Source organism: Heterodontus francisci, chromosome 26 (assembly GCF_036365525.1).
Source record: "Heterodontus francisci isolate sHetFra1 chromosome 26, sHetFra1.hap1, whole genome shotgun sequence".
NCBI lineage: Eukaryota > Metazoa > Chordata > Chondrichthyes > Heterodontiformes > Heterodontidae > Heterodontus > Heterodontus francisci.
In genome coordinates, this window is record NC_090396.1 from 50,974,115 (window position 1) to 50,996,177 (window position 22,063).

General features: G+C 40.0%; 1 protein-coding gene and 1 long non-coding RNA gene across 7 annotated transcripts in view; one reads left to right on the plus strand and one right to left on the minus strand.

The window, feature by feature from the left end:
• Positions 1 to 19,112, minus strand: part of LOC137384331 (uncharacterized) — a 28,613-nt gene extending 9,501 nt beyond the window's left edge. The window contains exon 1 of the long non-coding RNA XR_010977572.1: positions 18,742 to 19,112. This is a non-coding gene — a long non-coding RNA (uncharacterized lncRNA). The remainder of the gene's footprint in view (positions 1 to 18,741) is intronic.
• The window catches only part of bahcc1b (BAH domain and coiled-coil containing 1b), a 476,710-nt gene that overhangs the window by 206,571 nt on the left and 248,076 nt on the right, over positions 1 to 22,063 (plus strand). For 3 of the 6 annotated variants that reach the window (XM_068058203.1, XM_068058208.1, XM_068058209.1), the window contains exons 1-2: positions 16,927 to 17,084; positions 18,851 to 19,171. In XM_068058203.1, coding sequence (XP_067914304.1) covers positions 18,973 to 19,171 — 199 coding nt within the window. In that variant the 5' untranslated portion in view covers positions 16,927 to 17,084; positions 18,851 to 18,972. Of the gene's footprint in view, positions 1 to 8,287; positions 9,096 to 16,926; positions 17,085 to 18,850; positions 19,172 to 22,063 lie in introns of those variants that run through there. The other 3 variants (XM_068058204.1, XM_068058206.1, XM_068058205.1) reach the window with 2 other exon arrangements.

The following is a 22,063-nucleotide window of genomic DNA, read 5'->3' on the forward strand; positions in this document are numbered from 1 at the left end:
ACTGTGTATCTGTGCTGTTGCCTGTTTTAAGTGGGGTGAGGGCCATATCATTGGTATGAGAGATGGTGCATTATGAGTACATAAGTGCCCTTATCCAGTTGGGTACTCTTATGTCATTGCAAACACCATTATGTGCTTTTCACAATTGGTGTTCATGGACACAATGATTTAACATGTTGTGCAAATCATAGAATATATTATCAATATGGTACTTGTGCTGTCCTCGCTTCCAATCTCTACAGTGGCAGTGACTTCTAAACTCTCCTTCCTGAATAAATGAGTTATTGTTTCTGCTGATTAAGTGTGTTCCTTAAGGTATGGGGGTTCAAAACCAGTTGGACATTGTGACCTCCTATGATATGGTACTTTTTGTCTAGAAATCAGGGTGTTTGAAAAATAGTGATTTAGCTGAAGAATTTCTTTCCTGCACTCCATTTTCTTTCCCAACCTGACATATATTGTTATTTGCATAACCCTGCGATTTTCACTTGTATTACCGAACTTGTTACAGTCTTCCTAACATTTCTCCAATGTCAGGACATTGTTTTTGCATCTATCATCTACAAACAAAAATTTTGTGCACATGTGTCCTTTGTGCATGTGTGTCCTTTGTTGCTACTTTACAGTACCACATAAGGCTTGCCCTTGCACTCATATTTGTAGCTCCTCTTTCATAATTCTGCCAGGTCCTCTGTGTTGCAAACATATTGGTCTAAATTTTCATCTTCAGTGCACAGGCAGTATTCTGAAATAAATGCAATGAATATTGGGTGAGTTCTACTGTGGGCTGGTTATCTGCTCCATAATTCACAGGTGGTTAAGATGCAAATGTACCCAATTACTGACCCTGCCTGTCATGTCTTGTTGTGGCAATTCTTTCCCGCCGAATATTTATGCATTACTGCATTACTTTGCTGTCTAGCACTTCCAGAACCTTGTCCTTAAATCAGAATTTTCCTGATGGAATTTAGACATTTTTGCCAATAATTTCACACTTCTCATCTGGATCGCAGTGGTTAAGTGGTTCATTAGCTGCTCGAAAAGTGTTAAAGGATCATTATTTCAGGTGTGTTGTGATTAGCTGGCACCATTTTGCTGTCACTGATGAAATCCCATTTTTAGAAATCAGTAGTTTACAAGCTGCATATTCCTGAAACTTTATTGGCCTTTCGTTGACGCTGATGAAGAACATACTTTTTTCAGAAGCAAGATGTTGATCCTGGTTACCTAAGTTTTACAAAAATGTCAATACGTTATAGCAGTGCTACCAAGTAGATAACCCACTCACTGTTCATTTACGAATGGGACTTGAATTTGAATACACAGCAACTGATAAAAGTGTCATCTCTCTGCCAGCCTTAAGGGTCCTAAAGTGAAATGAATTTTAAGCAGTTTCAACCTACATTCTTTAGACGTGGATCTAAAGCCCAAAACTCATAATTCAAAATAAATTGTCAATCTGGCTCAGAAAACCCACAAGAATAGGTAGCCTGGACTTTGGAAAAGTTCATATTGGTGAATCAGTTATTTGTGGTCCTTGAACAGGGCTCAAATGTTCATTTATCAGTTGTCCAAAGACTAATTAGTAATTATTTTTTGGTGTGGGGACCCTTTAGAGTCCCATTGCTTCCAAAGTGATATGCTTGATAATGGGAGATTGGAACTGAGTGGATCCTCTGTGGCAAACTTGGCAATCTGAGCTAAGCAGGAGTCATAGAGTCATTTACGACATAGAAAGAGGCCATTCGGCCCAACACATCTGTGCCGGCTTTCCACGGAGCCATGCAGTCAGACCCACTCCCTGGATCGATCCCCAGTACTGCAGTACTTCATGACCCTGTTAATGATTAACCAAATAGTCAGCTCATTGATAAGATTTAAAGAAATAAACTGTTACTGAGGGCTCGAATGCTTCTCACTGTCTTCCAGATGATGCTGCGAGCTAGTGGCCCAATGGTAAGCTAACCCTACTAGGAGAAGTAGGGGAAGCTCTATTCTGTTTAAAGTCCAGGAGTGCTTCATCCATACTAAGGTTTGGCCTTTTCAACCTATGCCTAAGCTTGGGTAAGCACTGTATGCCCCTATGTTTTCTGCTGGACTCCTTCTAGAGTTATGCTGGGAGTGTAGTGGAACCTCCCAAAAAAATCTGTGGCCATATTAATTCACACTTAAGAAAAGTATATGATACCATATGATATTCGGTAATTATACTGACAGCAACCCATTGGTCCTCTGTTCCAAATCCACCATGGCAAATTGTAAGAAATAAATCTGGTGATTTGTGGGCTAGTAGCAGAAAAATAACCAAGAAAGGCAATCAGCTGGTTCACTAACCTGCTTCATAAAACCAGAGTAAAAGTTTTAAATTGGGGAAGGCAAATCTTACGAGGCTGGCGAAAGTGGACTGGATACAGCTACTTGAAGGAAAATCAGTGGCAAACCAATGGGAGGCATTCAAAAGCAAGGTTCTACAGGCACAGTGTAGGCATGTCCCCACAAAGATAAAGGTTGGTACGGGTAAATCCAGAGCCCCCTGGTAATCTAGAAGCACACAGGGTAAGATAAAGCAGAAAAAGAAAGCTTATGACGATCACAAAAAATTTAATACTTTAGAAAACCTAGAGGAGTATAGAAAGTGCAGGGGTGAAGTAAAAATGGAAATCAGAAGAGCAAAGAGAGGACTTGAAAAATTATTGGCAGGGAAAATCAAGGAAAACCCAAAGATGTTTTATTAGTACATTAAGAGCAAGAGGATAACTAAGGAAAGGGTAGAGCCTATCAGAGACGTACAAAAGAACTTATGCATGGATGCAGAAGATGTGGGCAGGGTTCTTAATGAGTTTTTGTCTCTATCTTCACAAAGGAGAGGGATGATGCAGACATTGTTGTAAAAGAGGAGGAGTGTGAAATATTTGATACAATAAGCATAATGAGAGAGGAAGTACTAGAGGGTCTGACATCCTTGAAAGTGGATAAATCACCAGGGCTGGATGGATTGCATCCCAGGTTGTTAAAGGAAGCCAGGGAGGAAATAGCAGAAGCACTGAGGATCATCTTCAAATCCTCACAGGATATGGGCGAGGTGCCAGAGAATTGGAGGTCTGTGAATGTTGTACCATTGTTTAAAAAGGGTGCGAGGGATAGGCCAATAATTATAGGCCAGTCAGTCTGACCTCGGTGGTGGGTACATTATTAGAATCAATTCTGAGAGACAGGATAAACTGCCACTTAGATAGGCATGGATTAATCAGGGATAATCAGCATGGATTTGTTAAGGGAAGGTCATGTCTTACTAACTTGATTGAGTTTTTTGAGGAAGCAACAAGGAGGATTCATGAGGGTAGTACAGTGGATGTGCTTTACACGGATTTTAGTAAGGCATTTGACAAGGTCCTGCATGGCAGACTGGTCAGAAAAATGAAAGCCCATGGGATATAGGGGAATGTGGCAGGTTGGATCCAAAATTGGCTCAGTGACAGAAAATAAAGGGTAATAGTCAGTGGATGTTTTTGTGAATGGAAAGCAGCTTCCAGTGGTGTTCCACAGGGCTCAGTGTTGGGTTCCTTGCTGTTTGTGGTATATATTAATGATTTGGACTTAAAGTGTGGGAGGCTTGATCGGGAAATTTGCTGATGACACAAAAATTGGCCGTGTAGTTGATAGTGAAAGATATCAATGGATTAGTTGAGTGGCAGAAAAGTGGCAAATGGAGTTCAATCAGGAGAAGTGTGAGGTAATGCATTTGGGGAGGGCAAACATAGCAAGAAATACAAAATAAACGGGAGGATATTGAGAGGGGTAGAAGAAGTGAGAGACCTTGGTGTGCATGTCCACAGGTCCCTGAAGGTGGCAGGAAAGGTAGATAGAGTGATGAAGAAGGCATATAGAATGCTTTCTTTTATTGGCCAAAGTATAGAATACAAAAACAGGGATGTAATGCTGGAACGGTATAAAATGTTGGTTAGGCCACAGCTGGAGTATTGTGTACAGTTCTGGTCACCACATTACAGGAAGGTCATAATTGCTCTGGAGAGAATACAGAGGAGATTTACAAGAATGTTGTCAGAGCTTGAAAGTTGCAGCTATGAGGAAAGATTGGATAGGCCAGGGTTGTTTTCCTTAGAGCAGAGGAGGCTGAGGGGTGACTTAATTGAGGTGTACAAAATTATGAGGGGCCTAGATAGAGTAGATAGGAAGGACCTACTTCCCCTGGCAGAGAGGTCAATTACCAGGGGGCACAGATTTAAGGTGATTGGTAGAAGGATTAGAGGGAACATGAGGAAAAACCTTTTCACCCAGAGGGTGGTGGGTATCTGGAATTCACTGCCAGGAATGGTGGTGGAGGCAGGACCCCTCTACTCTTTTAAAAGGTACCTGGACATGCACCTGAATGCTGTAACCCGCAAGGCTACAGACCAGGTGCTGGAAGGTGGGATTAGATTGGGCAGCTAGATTTTTCAGACAGCGCATTCACGATGGGCTAAATGACCTCCTTCTGTGCCATCATTTTTTTATGGTTCTATGGTTAATTTGATTCCAGTCCAACTCTCAATGTCTAGCAAACCACCATGTCCCCATTTCTGGTGGGTGAGGGCACACTCAGGAATGGTGATGGAGGAATCTGGGATGTTGACTGATAGATATGATTCTGCAAGTATGGCTATGTATTGTTTAACTAGTCTCCCAAATTGGACACCAGTTCCAGATGTTAGTGAGGAGGACAGTGCATGTCAACTGGTCTGGGATTGTCTACGTTTTATTACCAATAGGTCCATCCAATTGTTTCCTTATTTATAAGCTTCATAAACAAGATCATAAAGAAATTGTTAAAATCATTATTATAGGACAAAATGTTCTTTGAGTAGTTTGTTCCTTGACCAAATAATCAATTGGTAGTTCCTGTAATATCCCTTCCAGGATTCAGTTTAAACGCAGGGATAGGGGAGTAACTATAATTATGTTCCAAGTTTAAACTGTTAATTTGGCAATTGTCTTTGTTTAGTAGAATCAAAGATGGCAGATAAAGTGTGATTTTCATACAATTTGTACAACATAAAGATGTAACATGGAGATCCTACTTTGGAATTTTTTTAGTAGTGTACATCAGCAGCATTTAATGATGCTGACTGTGGTGTGTAAACAGAATTTCTGAATTGCAAAAGAAGAATTTCTTGATTATGAAAACAGTGCCTTTAATGTATCTTGAAACCAAGTAATGCATCCCATTTCTCCACTGATTCCTACTAAGAAGGCACTGAATGAGCTCCCCCAGTGGCCTAGTGAGTAAAGGTACTGCTTCCTGCTCCCAGGCCTCTGCTAATATGTTGGCTTGGCTCAGTTGGAAGCACTCTCATCTCTGTCGGAAACTCATGATTTTAAGCCCCATTGAGTGCACAATCTAAACTAGCACTTCAGTGCAGTATGGAGAGAGTGCTGTGTTGTCAGAATTGCCATCTTTCAGATGAAATGTTAAACAGAGGTCCTGTCTGGCTCTTCAGATATAAAAATTCCCATGGCATGACTTGAAGAGCAGCAGAGTTCTCCACAAGTCCTATGCAATACTCTTCCCTTAATCAACACCAATGAAATAGAGTAATTGGTCAGTTTGCAGGACTTTGCTGTGTGCAAATTGGCTACTACATTTCAAATGAATTTATTAGCTGCAAAGTGCTTAAAGATGTCCTGAGGATATTAAAGGCACAAAGTTTTTTTCTTATTATTGCATAGCCTGCCACTGGAAGAAATTCAAAAGTAGCCCATGGTAACTGGATCATTTATTATCCCTCTCTCTCCAAACATGTAATTCCTGGCCTCTGCTTTGTAACATCCCACACTGGACAATTGTCACAGGAAAACTCATCAAGTGGGAAATCCCATTTATGAATTTGAAACTTACCATCTGTGGTGCAACATGTGCTGAATCACCAAGTCACTCAATAGGATCCTCCTTCTTAATTACTATAGAGAGTACTGACAAAAGAGTGCCTCTTATTTATTTTTTAAACATGTTTAGAAAATTTACCTACTTGGCAAAACTGTCACGTAGTGTTTCAGACAGTTTTTCTTGTGGTGTGCCAATAGAACCACTGAAATAAGAATTTTGAACAACAAAGTATTATTTGAGGGGAAGCTTACCTATCTGAGAAATCTGCTGTCAGACAAAAATGACATACGCAAGAAAACTCACTAGTGCATTTAATTTGCACCTAGAGCGGAATGCCTTCTGGAAACACTTTTCCAGTACCACAGTACCATGTTGTTCAAATCTTAACCAAAATGCCTGTACTGTCATCTCACATAGCAACTGCCAATATATTGCTTTCATTGCTTTGTCGCGGTCTCAGTTTGAGCTATAGTGCATATGATATATCTTGGCAATGTTGTGGAAAGACCACATACAAAATAAAGACCTGTTGTGTAAACATCGTACAGTGCCAGTAACACTGCTGTTTACAATCATTTGGTTACATATGGCTGCTGCCCTTAAATAGTCTTCCTGCAATAGTCACACAGTATCCAGACATTGATGCTGTTGGATGATCTCCATGCTGATAGCCATCAATTTGGTATCTAGACACTGGCAAGGATGATCTGTGAATTTGGTAGGATTGGTGTTCAATGACAAGAAAGCACTAATCTACTTAGAAGGCAAAGGAGAACTGCTGCTTTGATGGCTGTCTGTACCACTTGGCCAAACTGGGGAGAGACTCAGTAATACCTTTGCGGACCGTAAAAATAATAATATTTCATACAGGTACAGTATGATCTTTTATTCCGTGGTTAAATTAAGTGCAACATTAACATCATGCCTGAGTAAGAGCTAATGCAAAAAGCTGTAATTGTGGTCTATGTTCTACCAATGATATATCCCAGACTTAAAAAAAAAATGTTATTTATTGTTCAAAGTTCTTAACAGAACTGTGACTGATTTAACCTACCAAATACTTGTAAACAGATGACATGAAAAGTTATTTCTGTTGCTATTCACTCAAACTGTCAACGAATGACAGAAAAATGGGACTTTCAGACAAAAAGAAATTAACTGAGAGCTTAAGGCTGCATAGACATAATCAAAGAATTTTAAAAGTTCCAGGGTCATTTGTTTTTCTTATTACTACAATGTGATAGTTTAATGACTACTACAAAGAATTAAATAATCATAGTAGTTTCTTACATAATTTTGATTTGTGAGTGATAGTAAAGCTGGAAAAATTAACTTATTGTGTCTTTGTGAATTGCTAATGAATAGGATTGGAATATCACATTCTGCAAACACAAAGCAAACAATCAAATAGAAAGATTGATCGAGAGAAAATATTATTTCAGAATGGGTAGGCAAATTCACCATAAGAGAATAACTGTTCAATTGATTTGTTTTCTTTTGAGAAAAAGTTATATGAGGAATCAATATGTTAGCAATTAAAAATAAAAAATGTTTATGGTTAGCTATGAAAATTATAGCATTTAAAGGATAATTTCAAGAAGACACTAATAAAGGCCTTATCCTAGAGCATTCTTAGTACTGTAAAAGATATTCATGTTTTTTTAATATTTTATAAATACCATTGGGTCTCATCCAAATTGAAGTCGCCAGTTCCCAAGTCTAGATAGGCTGAGAGTTCTGAGGTCTAATAATACCAGCACCCTATCTCTCTCTGTACTCACTGTAGACACTGACTGACAGTTGTATACATTAAGCAGTCTATTTGCAGCATAATTTCCCCAAGATTGGGATTTTCGCTACACCTAGCCATGTTCAGAACAATTGGCCTCAACATTGTGACAGGTGAAAATTCATAAAATGCACTGGGATGTATTCTGATCCAGCTCCCAGGACAATGCCATGCACTGTGTTCCAAACATCTCAGGACCTTGAAAATTGAAAGTAGCATTTCTAGGCTGATGAAGGAGATAGGGGAAATAAACTATAATCGATATTAATGTGAATAATCAATAAACCAACAAAAAATGAAGGTATGCTTTAAAACGAAATATATATCTACTCAATGATGAAGCCACTATATAGAGCTGTAAGGAACTTTCCTGTAAAATGTTTTTTCCTTAAATAAGGGTATGGTTTAAATGTTCAGGCTAGCTTGAATTTCCTCCCTATGTTCTGAAATTTCAATGCTTGATGACATCACCTAGATGACGCCATGCATCAGCAGCAGCGTGACGTCACTCCAGGGGGTCCCAGAACGACGTCACTCTTTTCCCAGGGCTATGACCTCGGCAGAAAGTTCAGGACAATAAAATCCTGCCTGGGAGTTCTCGTCCTGGGCGGGGAATCAGAGGGAGAATGGTTGAAATAGCGCGCAGGGCTCAGTTAGTCCCAACTAGATCAATGCGGGAAGGATTGCTATGGCGGAATATAATCAACATGAAATCAGCAGAGTAAACAGATGAGCTTTAGAAAGTAAACCAGAACCAGAGTAATCCTTGGTGTGTGTTAATTTCTTTAAACGTGTGGTTTCTTTTCTTGAAAAGGCCCCAGTGTTGGGGGAGGGTGACTAGTTCCTGCTTCAGTTGGAGAGTGTCGTGCTTTTTTATCACAGTTCGATATATTGTGAACCCAACAATGGCCGAGTTTAGGAAGTTTAGGAAATTGCAGTTTCTTTTCGGATCACATAATTAGGAATTTAAAAAAAAATTCTCCACTCACCCACCCCCACCAACAAAAAAAACCCAACAACAACAGCAAAAATATAGTGGCGGAAGCGCTGGTGTTTGAGACAAAGGGAGCGGGCTGCCTGGCCAAAGTGGGATACTAGAACTGAGGAAAAGCGGAGAGGATCTGGAAAAGAGATTAGATTTCGCTTCTCTCTCATCAATTTTATGGTTAATGTCAAGCGGCTCCATTGTGGGAGAAGAGGCACGTCAGCTAGCCATAAATTTGAGAGCAGAGTGGCAGCGCAGAGCGCATCTGTTTGACCGAGTTCATTCCCTCTCATACTGTATGGAGACAGGTAGAATTCTACTTGAACACCATCCATCAGCAAAACAGAGTCAACCCGGGACAAAATACAAACCGGCCAGATAATTACAACGGGGGTATCTCTAGGAAACATTCTCCATCTGCCGCCTGCGTCGTCTCGGTATGTTCCTTTTTTTTCTTGGGGTTTTTCCTCCGTCGGCGGTTTATAAATAAACACAATGTATGGGCGCGAGAAAAAAAAAAGCAGGGATGAAACGGGCCACTATATATAAAACATCTGAACGCCGTTTAAATGATAAGATGCTCTGAAATCATTTGACCACACAAGTCTCCTAAATAACAAGCAATATAAGCTTAACATTACACGACTTGCAATGGGCTCGCCTTTTAGTCTGCAAAGGAATGTGAGCTTACTGATTCATTTTATAATTGGAAATAACTTCTTATTTCCAATTCAAAGCGACCAATCTATAGTGCAAAATGCACACGCAGTTGAAACCGTGATGAAAGAGACAAAATATGGGTTTTAGATTACCTGGAAATCTAGAAAAAGAAATGTGCAATTTGGCACTGGATTTTGAAGTAAATTACATATTTCATACATAGTTGGTTTATTTTCGTTTCCGTTGGAAATTTTAGAAGTATGGTGTGAGCGAGAATGACGGAGCCCCTTATCTTTGCTTCGGAATGTGATAAGTGCCGTTATTACTTAATTTAAACTTCAAATTCCGAGAGCAGTGGTTTAGTTTGTACCTGAAAAGACGTGCCAGATGTTAGTTGGTGGAAATCTGAAGTAAATGTGCTAATTTTCATTTATTCATGGGTTAGTAGTGCTAGTTTGAAAGGATTATTTCGCCGGTGATATATATATATATATATATATTTTAATTATTGTTCCTCGCGTTTCCATTACGGGCGGGACGTGTTGCTGCATTGGGAATCAAGGCAAAATGAACGTGTAATAAATTGGTCCACAACAAAATGCCTGATGATTTATAAAAAAAAATCAGATGCCGACGAAAATGTAGTTAATGCAATTCACGCAATTAGGTCACATTTATGGCAAGACCAGCAGCATGGTTTTTTTTTGCTCAGTTTCTATCCATAGTTGTCAGCCGGTACCGTTCTTTTCCGCAATGTCACTCATTCCCTTTTTGGTATATCCTATTTTTTTTAAGTGTAAAAAGCTGACAAGGCTTCAGTTGCAGGATTACAAATACATTGCCAATTAGATCTTGTTTTGCAGGCTTAAAGCAAATAGATTAAACTCTTTTAGGTTGCAGTACATTTAGAACCTCAAACGTCTTTTGTTTTTTAATCAAATTATAGCAGAAATTCGAGTATTTTCTTTGGCGATGAACAGATAGTCGGTCGGTTGGCATGGAGGAAGTGAAATCATGCAGAACGCTGTAATCCCCTCTCTATCTGCTGAGTCCTATTTTAAGGTTAACATTGATGAATAAAACCCAATCTTGATTATAGGCATATTACGGGAAAGGGGGGGGGGGGGGGGTCGGGTTGTAAAAGCAGAACAACTTTACGCTTTTCACTTATTTATTTTATTGCTTATTGTGTCTTTAAACAACAAAAGAGGAGGAATAAAAAGGAGTTTGAAAGAGGAACCCCGTGGTTGGGGAACTGTTTGTGATGGGGGTTGGGTATAATCAACTATCATCTTATTGTATTCCACTGACTAAGGCTAGGTTGCTAATTATCTCCTTAAAATACAGGAGAAAAACACGCTTAAACAAAACAAAAAGCTTGCTGGGCAATAGAGGTTGAATCTTTTTTAGCGCCTATGTGGGGAAATAATAAAAAGGCGGCATTGCCATCTGTATGAGACAGGATCGGGACTACCCACCGCTGGAAATGTAATCAATTGAGCCAGTTTACCATTGAATACACGCATAGAAGTACAATTTGTGTGAGCGGTTTCACCATGATCATTGCAATACGTGCAGGGGTTTCCCAGCATACTGTTGTTACAGATTATATAAAATACACGTCGGGCTCAGGGTTTAACATTGGTATCGAGGTATTTGTGTGTTTGAGGGAAAGAGAGTGCCGAGTCTGTACGAGCGTGCGTGTGTGTATTTTCAGATTTTATTCTAGGAGTTCTGCCGTGTCGCTGTGATCTTGGTGAATTCTCCCTCGGGTAGCTGGCTCGGAGTACAGTCAGAGCGGACAGTGAGTCTGCAGCGCCCAGCCAACTCTGGGATCAGCCTGGAACTCCACAAACAAACGCTGTCAAGCTTACAGGGTCGCTGTGTGCGATCAAACATCACGAGGATCTACTTATATTGTAAATCAGAGTGTTATTCGATTGTAAACAGGGGTTGCCATTTGTGCCATTTTGCATTCGCTGCTTTGCAATTCACTTCATGTCCGTGATCCAATATGGCAAAGCATTTTTGTCTCTTTAAAATAGATGACAATAAAAGAACCTCCGGCCCATCAGCACTGTCCCCAGGAATTGTGAAATGTAACGATCTATTACCTCAACACAGCACATGAGCTGAGACACTGAGCTCGGAGTTGCAAAAATGTTGCTCTTTGTTTAATGTTTCAATATGTGCAAGCGTTTATTGCATAGACATGAATGCACACACACACACACACACACACACATAGCGAGAGAGGGAGAGCAAATTGTGTATATCGTTGACTTTTTAAATCTTCACTCCAGGAGAAAGAAGTTAGAGCGTATTACTATCTTTGCAGTGGAGTGAGTTTTCACTCAGATAAATATTAGTTCCGAAGATGCACCGTCTCCCACTAGTCGCAGCCCCCTTAACACACGCTACACTTTCCCTCGCTTTAGCTGTGTCACATCACGTTGGATACAATATAAAAAAATCCTTTGCCCTTTCAGTATAAAGAAACGGAGTGGGTACTGGCCCTCCGCCTAGTCCCCAGCTTCTCCTGCTTAAATGGCTTCAATGTCTCTTGGCTTTTTCTTGTCTGCTGTAGATTTTTTTCTCCTGTCCCTTTTCTGTCTCTATCCCCTTTCTATTTCTCTTTCTCGTGCTCCGATTTACTGTACAAAATAAAGGCGTTTTACTTTGATAAATTGCAGATTTCTAGCCGCAGCCTCCACGTCTTCCGATTGATAAGATCTGAAACCGAAAGTACATTCACGCAGTTCGGCGCCCGGCAAATTAAGGTTACCGTCCGCTCTGCAGATTTACACCCTGTCACGGAGTTTCAGCGTCTGATGGGTGTGAGATTCCTAAAATGAACTGAACCCCCCATCAAGTGATTTTACAATTGCCCGGGAGGTATCAATCCAGGAGAGCTGGCGGGAGGAGGGTTATAGTTTAAAATACGTTTCAAGTAGATTTTTGAAGACTTCAACAGATATAAGTAAGGTGGTGTTGATTGTCAATGTCCGTGTATAGGGGTGGGGTAGAATAACTTGGACATTTTATATTGACAAATACACACAGTCACTTCGTCTCCTTCCATCAAATATCGGTTCTTGAAATTTGAGCCTCGCCTGAATCTTTCAGAGAAAACCACTGAAAGGATCCAGCGATCACCAGCCGACCGGCTTCGGCTGCAATTCGAACCGAATGTAGTTCTTACAATCTCAGGGGATGCCTGACGATTCACTGCTGCTTCTGAGAAACGCCCCAGCAGCCTCCGGCGTGGAAGTAAAAACGCGGATAACCCAATACAATATTAAAATGACCATCTGCATACAATGTATAACATTTATTTAGATCGGTAATTAAATTTATTACAATGCATAAATTCATCAGCAGATAGCGATTGCTAATAACCACCTTACAGATTGAGCATCGATTGTGTTTTCGTCATGTTGTTGAATAATAAATTGATAATTAACTTCTGTGATAAGTCATAAAACGCTTTTCGCTTAAGCAATAACCCTTTGGCCAACTTTGCATTATGAACGGTCAAGTTTACTCCCCTCCAATTTTAAAAGTAGCGACTATTAAAGTGAAAGGGACTCTCATCGCTCTGTTACAGAAAACAAAGTACGGTCAGCAAAAAAAGGGGATTGACTAAAGTCTATTTAAATATTCAAAACGGACAGATCGTCAGAAATAAAGCCTTCAATTGTTGCACAATTGTAAAACAATATTTAAATTAATTACCCATGAATAAGTTAAAATTTTAAAGCGTTTATCTGTAGCTGAATTTTATTCCAGCTCGCACACATTTGTTAAACATGATTCCTCTCATAAATGATCCAGCATGGAAGGGTTTAATCAGAAAATGCCAAATCCAGTAAAAATCTGCAGAATATTCACCAAACGTAAATGGTAGCCACGCATTCGAATGTCCTACGCTACCCTGTTGTTATCCGCATTTAATATATCATTAGAATCTGTAATGAAGAGCTGAAAAAATCCTTGATCAAGCTAGTAGCAATTGCATCTGCAAACACAAATGTGTGACAAACCTGATTGCTAGAACTTGGGGGATTTAGAACTATTTTACACTACTGGACTTAAAGCACAAATAAAACTTTTGTTGCAAGCTATCTGTGATAAAACACACCCTATGCGACTGAAAGTAAACATACTCAATAATGAAACTTAGCGACAAAGGTGCGAGTTCTGACTGGGAATATCAGATGAGGGAGTTTAATTTTCCATGGGATTAATACAAATATAAGGCAAAGGAATAGAAATTGTTAACCGCATTATATATATGTGTGTGTGTGTGTGTGTGTGAAAATGGCCCAGAATTTACTGGAGAAGGTATCTCACCTCCTCGAGTTGATTTGAAAGCTCGCGGCCGTCCAGTTCATCTTGTACTGAACTCCCTTTACTTTGTGCTTTCAAGCAGCAAGACGGTCACGCAGTGTACGTGGTGGATCCTTTACCACATTCAAACATAGAATTCAATAAGACACCCCTAACCATAAAAATCAACCAGCAAAGATACCCATGTCCAGGGGAAGATACTGGTAAAGGAATCACACAATGTTCATCGGTGTTTGCAATTTTTAAAAAATCGCCTCCACATGTGCTGTGTTCTTAAATGTGGAAACATGTCGTATGAAGAAAACTGGAGAGAAAATGAACTTTAGCAGCAGGAAGGTTAACTAGATCAATCTACTTTTTAAAAGGAATTGATTCAGTCGTGCATAATTTGATCTCATTGCACGTCTGCCTTTTTTCCCCCTTGTTAAGCACTCAATTTGAAAGGAACTACCAGAATTTTGCTGGATTCCTGTTAAACGATAAAACCTCCACCGTTTTAGTAAATTGTCGCACAATTACAGATTCATCTCTAAAATAAGGAAAAGTTTAATACAAAGTGGTTTCACAGACGCTAAAAGAAAGGTTTTGCAGCCGTAAAAGGGGATTGCTATCTTTATTTTCAATCATTTTGGCAAGTTTCCTTGGTGCGATTACGTTAGTAACTTTACGATACCGTGTGAGAGCGCCATCGTACAATAAAGGGCCCATTGTGCAAATTGTACTTTTTAATTTTTTTTTGATAAAAGCTCTTCGAGCCTAAAGAAGGAAATGTCTGACCTTATGAGGTATTTCAGTTTTTATGTGTTTCTTTGATTTGCCGTTACAGTCGCTTAGAATTTTAATACTAAGTACGAACAGACATCTGGTTTACCTTTGGAACACTTTCTCTTAATTGATGTTTAAAAGTACTCTTTATGGCTATCGGTAGGTTCCAACTTATTAAAGCTAAAATCAGATCTCCCCGCCCCCCACTCCAAAAATGCACCACTTTCGAAACGTGATCTGTACACATTATGTCTCTGAAAATTCCTTTTTAAAAAAACTCACGATTAAAGAAAACAAAAAAAAGCACGCGGATTGAACTGGCTGTAGACTGCTTTTCAGTGTTTTCGAGCTCCGTTTACTTTTACGTTTTTCTTCAATAAAATGCATCGTAATGAAGCAGCCGTGCCAATAGCTTCTCTCATTTACGAGGGTGACCTCAACAGCTTATAATGCAACCCAGATGCAGTACCCTATTAGAGAGATTTCTCACATTCGCTCAAAGCTAGGTGGATTAAAGTAAGTCTCCCTCTTTCCGAGGCTCTTTTACAACCGATCTTGAAATCATACAGCCAGAGAGCTGGCCGCTGCCTTGCCTTTTGAATTTCTGTCATTTAAAAAAAAAGGACGCTATTTCCCTCTGAAACGTATTGTCATTTTATTGCATTAAGCTGGTTTCTGACGGTCACGCTTCCGAATCAGATCCAAAGCCCAGAGATCACTGGTTGGTTGGTTCTGAATTCAAGAAACCGGCCTAAAATTGACAATTTATGGCAGGAGAAAACGAGATCTTGGCACTGTAGATTTTAACACGTTTAATGCGTATTAATCTCTGTAGTTCAGACCCGTGGAGTCAATTTATACAAGACTAACAAAAACGGGTGCTTATGCAAACCCTTGTGCACGATATACTGAAAAGTTTATAAAATCTACACATTAAATACAAGACACAATATCTGCAAGAACTTATGTCCATGCTCTCAGATTGAACTGAACACTACTTTTTACACCTCGCGTTTCCTCCTGTGTTCTCTTTTTATATAAAATTACGTTTTTTAAGAAGTGTCCTGTTTCTCTTATTTTGCGTTTTGCCTTGCATTGCAAGCATGTATAGAGTAGCCTCCGGCCTCTGGTGACAAATCCTCGTTCCGGTAGTTGGATCTGGGTGTAAGATCGAAGGAAACTGTCAGTCAGTGATGCTTCATTGATCACGCACAATCCTCTTTGCAGGACTTGCCTTCTTCAACAGCCATCAGTCATTTTGCATTAATTATCCTATCCACTGGTCCTCCAGGCTTCAACAGGGCTCCTCTGTGCACTGTTGGTGTAAAGTGAGAGAGAGAGAGAGAGAGAGAGAGCGAGAAGGCAAAAAGGAGAGGATTACAAGCTATAAAAAGGGCGAGTGAGAGAACCAAACAGATGCACAGGTTTACATCCATATATATTAAAATGAACAAGTATTACTTCAGAAGGCCGGGGGAGGAATGACAGCACAGAAACAGAATTAGAAAAATAAACATTTTTAAAGCCCACCTGGAATTGTCTTCCTTTTTGTTTGAAACTCTTGCACAGAAGAATGAAGTCCACGCGGATGCTAACACACACCATGTGCTTTCTGCATGCACATTGCTTTCTGCATGCACATTGCTTTCCAAACTTCCTCTTCGCGCCACACATCTTGTATTGAATTTCTTCACCTTATCGTGTGCAACTGCTTGTTCTTCCAACTTGTTCACATCTCATATTTTTTCCTTCCTTTCGAATTATATTTTCTTCCTCTCCATTCAAGTTGCAGCAGTAAACTCTGAAATCAATCTCCCCTTTGGTCATATTTATTTATCCCTCTTTTATCTTTCTGACACTCACCCTTACATATGTTAAATTACTTCAAAGTGTTCTTCTATTCAATCCCTTTGTTGCTTCTCTGGTCATTTCATTCTGACGCAGTAATCTTTGTGCCTCCTTCCTGGTGTTGGAAAAGTCTGCTACTTCGCTCTTCCTGTTTCCTTTCAAGCACCACTTTTTGTCTTGTAATTGTTCTGTCACATTCTGCCCTTTTCTTCCACGTTGCTTATCACTATGGTTCCCTCTCTGTTCTGCAATTCTGCTTCCTTACGTTTCCACTTTTTTTCCATGTAATTGCTCCCCCCTCCCCTCTCAGTATTTCTCTGTAAAGATCACCTTCCTCCTGCACTACAACTCCACTCTTTCACTCTTCCCCTTTTCTGCTCTAGGGCCATTGGGTCTCTTTAGAGGCCGCCGCGAAACCGTCACTTCCCTTTATACCTCTCTCCTTCAACTCTTAGCAAGGGGCGCCCCGAAACCGTCGCCGCGCCCTAATTGCTTTTCATGCAGCCCGGTGCGGACTGGCCGCCAGCCAATCAGAGGCTTGTTTACACAGTTTGATTGACAGGAATCTGGCATGACGCCAGCCAATGGGAGTCTTGTTTACACTGTTTGATTGACAAGAGCCCAGGATTGCTCGCAGTGCGTGCCTCATTGTACAGACAAGTTGTTGAAGCAGAGAAATCTTTTAGTGCTCGTGCTCAACTGCAACCTTTTCAGAAGTGTAGCATGTCACATAGCGTCCAGATAATTAAAAATTAGTTTTTTTTTGCTTTTTCACAATAAGGCAGTGTATACTCGGAATTCCAGTAAGTACATGTTTTTGCTACATATATACAATAAAAGTCAAATACAAACAGAAAAATTAAAATATTTATTATTTTAAGTGTAACCTAATGTATTTCCGTCTTTGTTTGTTATTAAAGAAATGTAATCAATAAACCGTTCTTATTTTGGCTGTAAAATGCCAATTTAGTCTGCCAAAACGGAAGCATAAGCTCCAAGCGGTACGCTCTGCTTGTGTATCCGCTCTGTGCGCTCTCTAACCCGGTTGGATTCGCGAGAACAAGTGCGCTCTTCCAGATACCATTCTTGTAGATATCATTCACTTAGCTTCACCCAAAACACCTTCTCAAATGCTTCCCTAATTTTCAAAAAAAAAAAGTGGATAACTATGTAAAGTCTTTGTAACAGCGGCTCTGCCTTTGCTTTTATCAAGAAGACATTGAGCAGAGGGAGCGGTCTGAATTGAAACAGCTCGCTTATCGCGCTCTGATGATATGGAATGTCTCAATCATATTCAGTATTTTGAAAGATGATATTTTTAAAATCCTAAACGTACAAAGGCAGTAAGAATGAGTAATAACTTTCACCACTATTTTGTCTGCGAGAAGATAAACGCCTGGATTTTAATTTTAAAGCACAGCAGTGCTAGGTGGTGAATAAGATGGGAACACATCGAAGAAAACAGTAGTCATATTGTGCTGTGAATTGAGAACTCGACTCCCACATTACAAAAACGTGTATCTTACACAATCCGATTCGATTTATTGTGAAAATATATATCGTGGTGCGTCGATTAATTGCTACTTCTTTGTGGCCAATACTTTAATTTACAATCTGGGTGAGAACACGCATTGGTTTTAGCTGTAGGAAGCACAATGCAGTCTACTTTGGGGGTTTTATGTGTATGTTTTACAGACTCGGTGGTTTTACAAATAAAAGCCGACTTTTGAGATAATGAAATTGATTGGGGGGGTCTTACATTTGATATCCTCAACATGAACGTCTCTGGTATTTAAAATACTTCACACATATTAGTGTGTCGTGGCAATAGTAATTTCATCTTGAAATAATGTCAGATGGAAATGGAGAGGGGAGGCAAGAGAGGGAAAATGCTGAAAAATAGAGAGGATCGAATGAAAGACAAATTACGAGCATCCAAATGAAAGATAGTCTCTTGCACTACATTGCGAATGCAGTGTGTGCGCGCTTGCCTCAGAGGTTGGAGAAATATATCCTGCACAATATAACTGGACAAAATGTTAAAGAAAAATACGGTACAAATTCTGTTGCATAAACCAATTCGTCTTAGAAACGGGGCCGCCTTTAATACACATTTCATTGTTTAATCCTCTGCATGTCATGAGTAATTTATGTCCCCGAGAGCCGTGCGCTGAATGCAGGCTCTGTAAGTGCAGATATTTGGATTAATTTTCTTTCCATTTTAGAGCTAACTTAAGGTAAATTGGTGTGATTTTTATGTGAGCGTGAAATTTTAAAAATAGATGTTATTAAAATGGTCTCGGGCTTTGGTTCTTCTGTCATTAAACGATATGGTTTGATTAGTGGCTGTGAGTTTTATTTTGAATTTTCTATTCTCTATCATTAGAAAGGAGCTGGAAATTGAGTGATTTTGAATGAACAAGCCGGGTGTGAGTTCTCACTTGATGTTATTGTACTTACTGGTGCAGAATGGCGGCTGCCAGAAAGAAAGGACGGTGCCCGCAAAGTTTCTCTGCTCTGGCTTTGAAGTAAGATATGCGATTGATCGCTCATTCTCCCTCTCTTGCAGATCATGGGAGACCCGGCTGGCTGTAAACCAGAACCCTCAGATGAGCTTGGATCCGCCTGAATACTTCCCGGAGACTCGCCTGGCTTTGTGGATCTGTACATTGGGGGTGATCTCGGTCCGTTATGGACGGCAGGGAATTCGCTCCTCCTCCCCACCTCCTCTCTCATGCGCTCGGCGTGGAGGCGGCCAGGGAGCGAGGCGCCCTGGCGCACCGAGCCGTCGGGCGGATCGCCTCGACCGGCCACAGCACCGCACCGCACCCGGCCCACTTCCAACCTGCAAAATACTTCCCAGCTCCCCTCCCCATGGCTACACATTCAGGTTAGTGAATCTCAACATGAACTGTGTCTGTGTATCTACAAGACGAGGCTGCTTGCTCGAAGGAAATAATTTTGCAAATAGCCCTGAAAAATTTCCCCAAAGCCTGGTCTAATGCAGGCTTTTGTTAAATAAGTATCAGTGCAGCAGAAAAGTGCAGCTGTTTATTATAAAAATAATCGATGTATTTTAGCATTTAACAGCTAAAATGTTTCTCGGATAATGCTTGGTTTGAACAGTAATGCTTTACACTATTACAAGTCCTGATAAGTGTATTAAATTCTATAGAAAAGTAGAGTACATATACATTCAAATACTGTTCTCCAGTACAAAGACTGTAGTCACCTTGAATACTGAGGCTGTTCACATGAGATGTGTATATTGATACAGTATAATGCAACAGGAAAATTCTGACCGTTCTGATCTGCATATTCTGCAGAAATGTAATAGTGCAAAACGATATTGAATGGAGCCATTCAAAAAAGAGATGGCCCGCCACGTTTAGCGTCAAGCGGAGTGGCAGTGTATGTGTCTGCGGGGTGTGTGATAGTGTGGTGTAATGCTCGAAAATCCGGTTTCTAAAATGGTTTGCGAAGTGTGAGGGTGAAAATAGGCTCACTCGACATTCAAAGGCTTGGTCAAGTGTTTCTGGTATTCTGTTAAACAAATACTGCACAGGCGTTAGAGCAAAAAGAAAGTATTCTGCCGTCTGGTCTAGAAAGAGGAAACAGAAGACCGAATGCTGAGTTTGATTTGGTGTGTAAATGCACGCCGTGTTCTTGGAATGGGACTAATTTGATGTATATATGTAGTTTAATATATAAAATAGACTATTGTGGAAGCCACAGGAGTGTCGAAGCACAGAATTCCACTGCACCATTCCAAGTCACTTTCTTCAACTGGAAATTCAGATTCGAGCCTCGCCGCACTTCACAAATGTTGCTTCTCAGCGTTCCTCTGTAGTAACAGCAGTAACAATAATAAAGAGGTTGTCAGTTCTTGGTTTTGTCAGAGCAGATGTTTTGAAAGTCGGTGTTTCTGATTTTTTTCAGTGATGGTTTCTAAGTATATAGTTTGGATCAAGTTTCATCTTAAAAAAAAAGAAAAAAACACACACACACACACCAGCTCGTTCCTCGTGGTGCTGGCGAGTGCAGGGCTTCAGCGGGGCTTGGTAACATTTCTGGGAAAAAAATCCAACTTCAGTCACCGCCGAGAATAGTCAGTGAACTGCCCCCCTCCCCCCGCTACACCAACCCCCCACCACACAAACACACGCCCACCTCCAACCCCCCCACCCCCCCCACCCCCACACCCACCCCCAGCCCCGCCGCTACCCCCAGATCTGCAAGCCACTCACCGCTACCTTTCCGTGCATTGACAAGTTTATCAGATAAATAATATATTTGGTGGGGTTGTAACAGATGTGACGCGATTCTTCATGTGTTACATAGAAAAATGCTTAAATTGCCATTATTGAGGTAACCTAAAATAGCCCAGTCACCGTCTCCATTGCGAGGTTTTTGGTAAGTTGCAGAGTTTCTGCAAACCACATGGAAATTTAAAAAAAAATACATTTCAACAGCATATATATTAAAACAAGTCATTTTCAATCCCATGCTATTTTTGCGTGGAGGCGAATGCTGAGCAGATATTGCATTAGTCAAATGAGAAGGAAGATTGTTACTTACAAGTGTTTGGGTTGATAGATCATTGTTAGAAAATATTTAAGACCATATGGTGTAAGTTATATATATATAATGTGGCGACAAATTTGTCTTTGGAATTGGCCATATTTGTGGATTAAAATTCCAATCGCAAATCAACAACTTTCTTTAGGGAATTTGACCAGCAATGTGACAAGGTTGTGAGGAATATTGAAATCACGACCATATTTGAGAATGTCGACACGGATACTGAGTAGACGAAGTTCTGTAATATGTGTTTTTTTATCGTTTGGCTTGATGCACTTGGCACCGAGTCAAGACGTTTTATTAATCTGACTACAATATAAACCAATCTAAGCAGGCAGGCTGTACATTTTTCTAAGCGCTCGCCGTTGATTAAAGTCGAATAGCTTTGTCCTTTTTGGCCAATGCACGTTACCTAAAGATCAGGAGCGAGTGGTGTACGAACATTTTAAGAGATATGAGTTTTTAAATATCCCTTTGTTCAGGCTTTTAACTAGCAATTGATCCTTGTATTGATAGACAATAATCACATTACCTCAAATAAAGCCGTTCAGAGTAAATACATTCTTTTTTTAACAAAATGCAACAGCATAAAAATTAAGCCAATTTCTTGTTGGCTTATAGATTTCAATGTAGTTTTGCTTTTTATATATATATATATAGATATATATGTCCCCAAACCTGACTTCATAGGAATGAACGTAATGCTTTTAACAGATTGTGTCTTTTTAAACTACAAGATAGTAATATATAACACAGAACAGTATCTTGAAGAAAACGATATTCCTATTGTCCAAATGCACAGGGAAGTGAATACGACCGTTGCTGTTCGTAATTTTCCCAGTTAAATGCTTTACTAAACGCTATTAAATACCATGAACCAAGGTGTGCAGGAATTTGACCAAGGCTTCCATCCCACAGGGTCATACAGTTGATAAAATGGGAATTAGTAAAACAGAAGGAAAAGTTGTGCCATAACTGAATTGTCTTACTAAAAGTCATTTCCATTATTTGCAGCTACCTGTTTTAGCGTCAGTTCCGGCTCAGTATACACCCAGATACAAAAGTATCAATGCTTGATTGATTTTCAGCGTCTAAAAAGTGATCTTAGTGTGTTTGCCATGTCTGTACGGCGGTTGCAGACGTTTGCTAACAGAAATAGTATTGCTATATTCAGGGGCTGGGAATGTGATACTGTTTCACA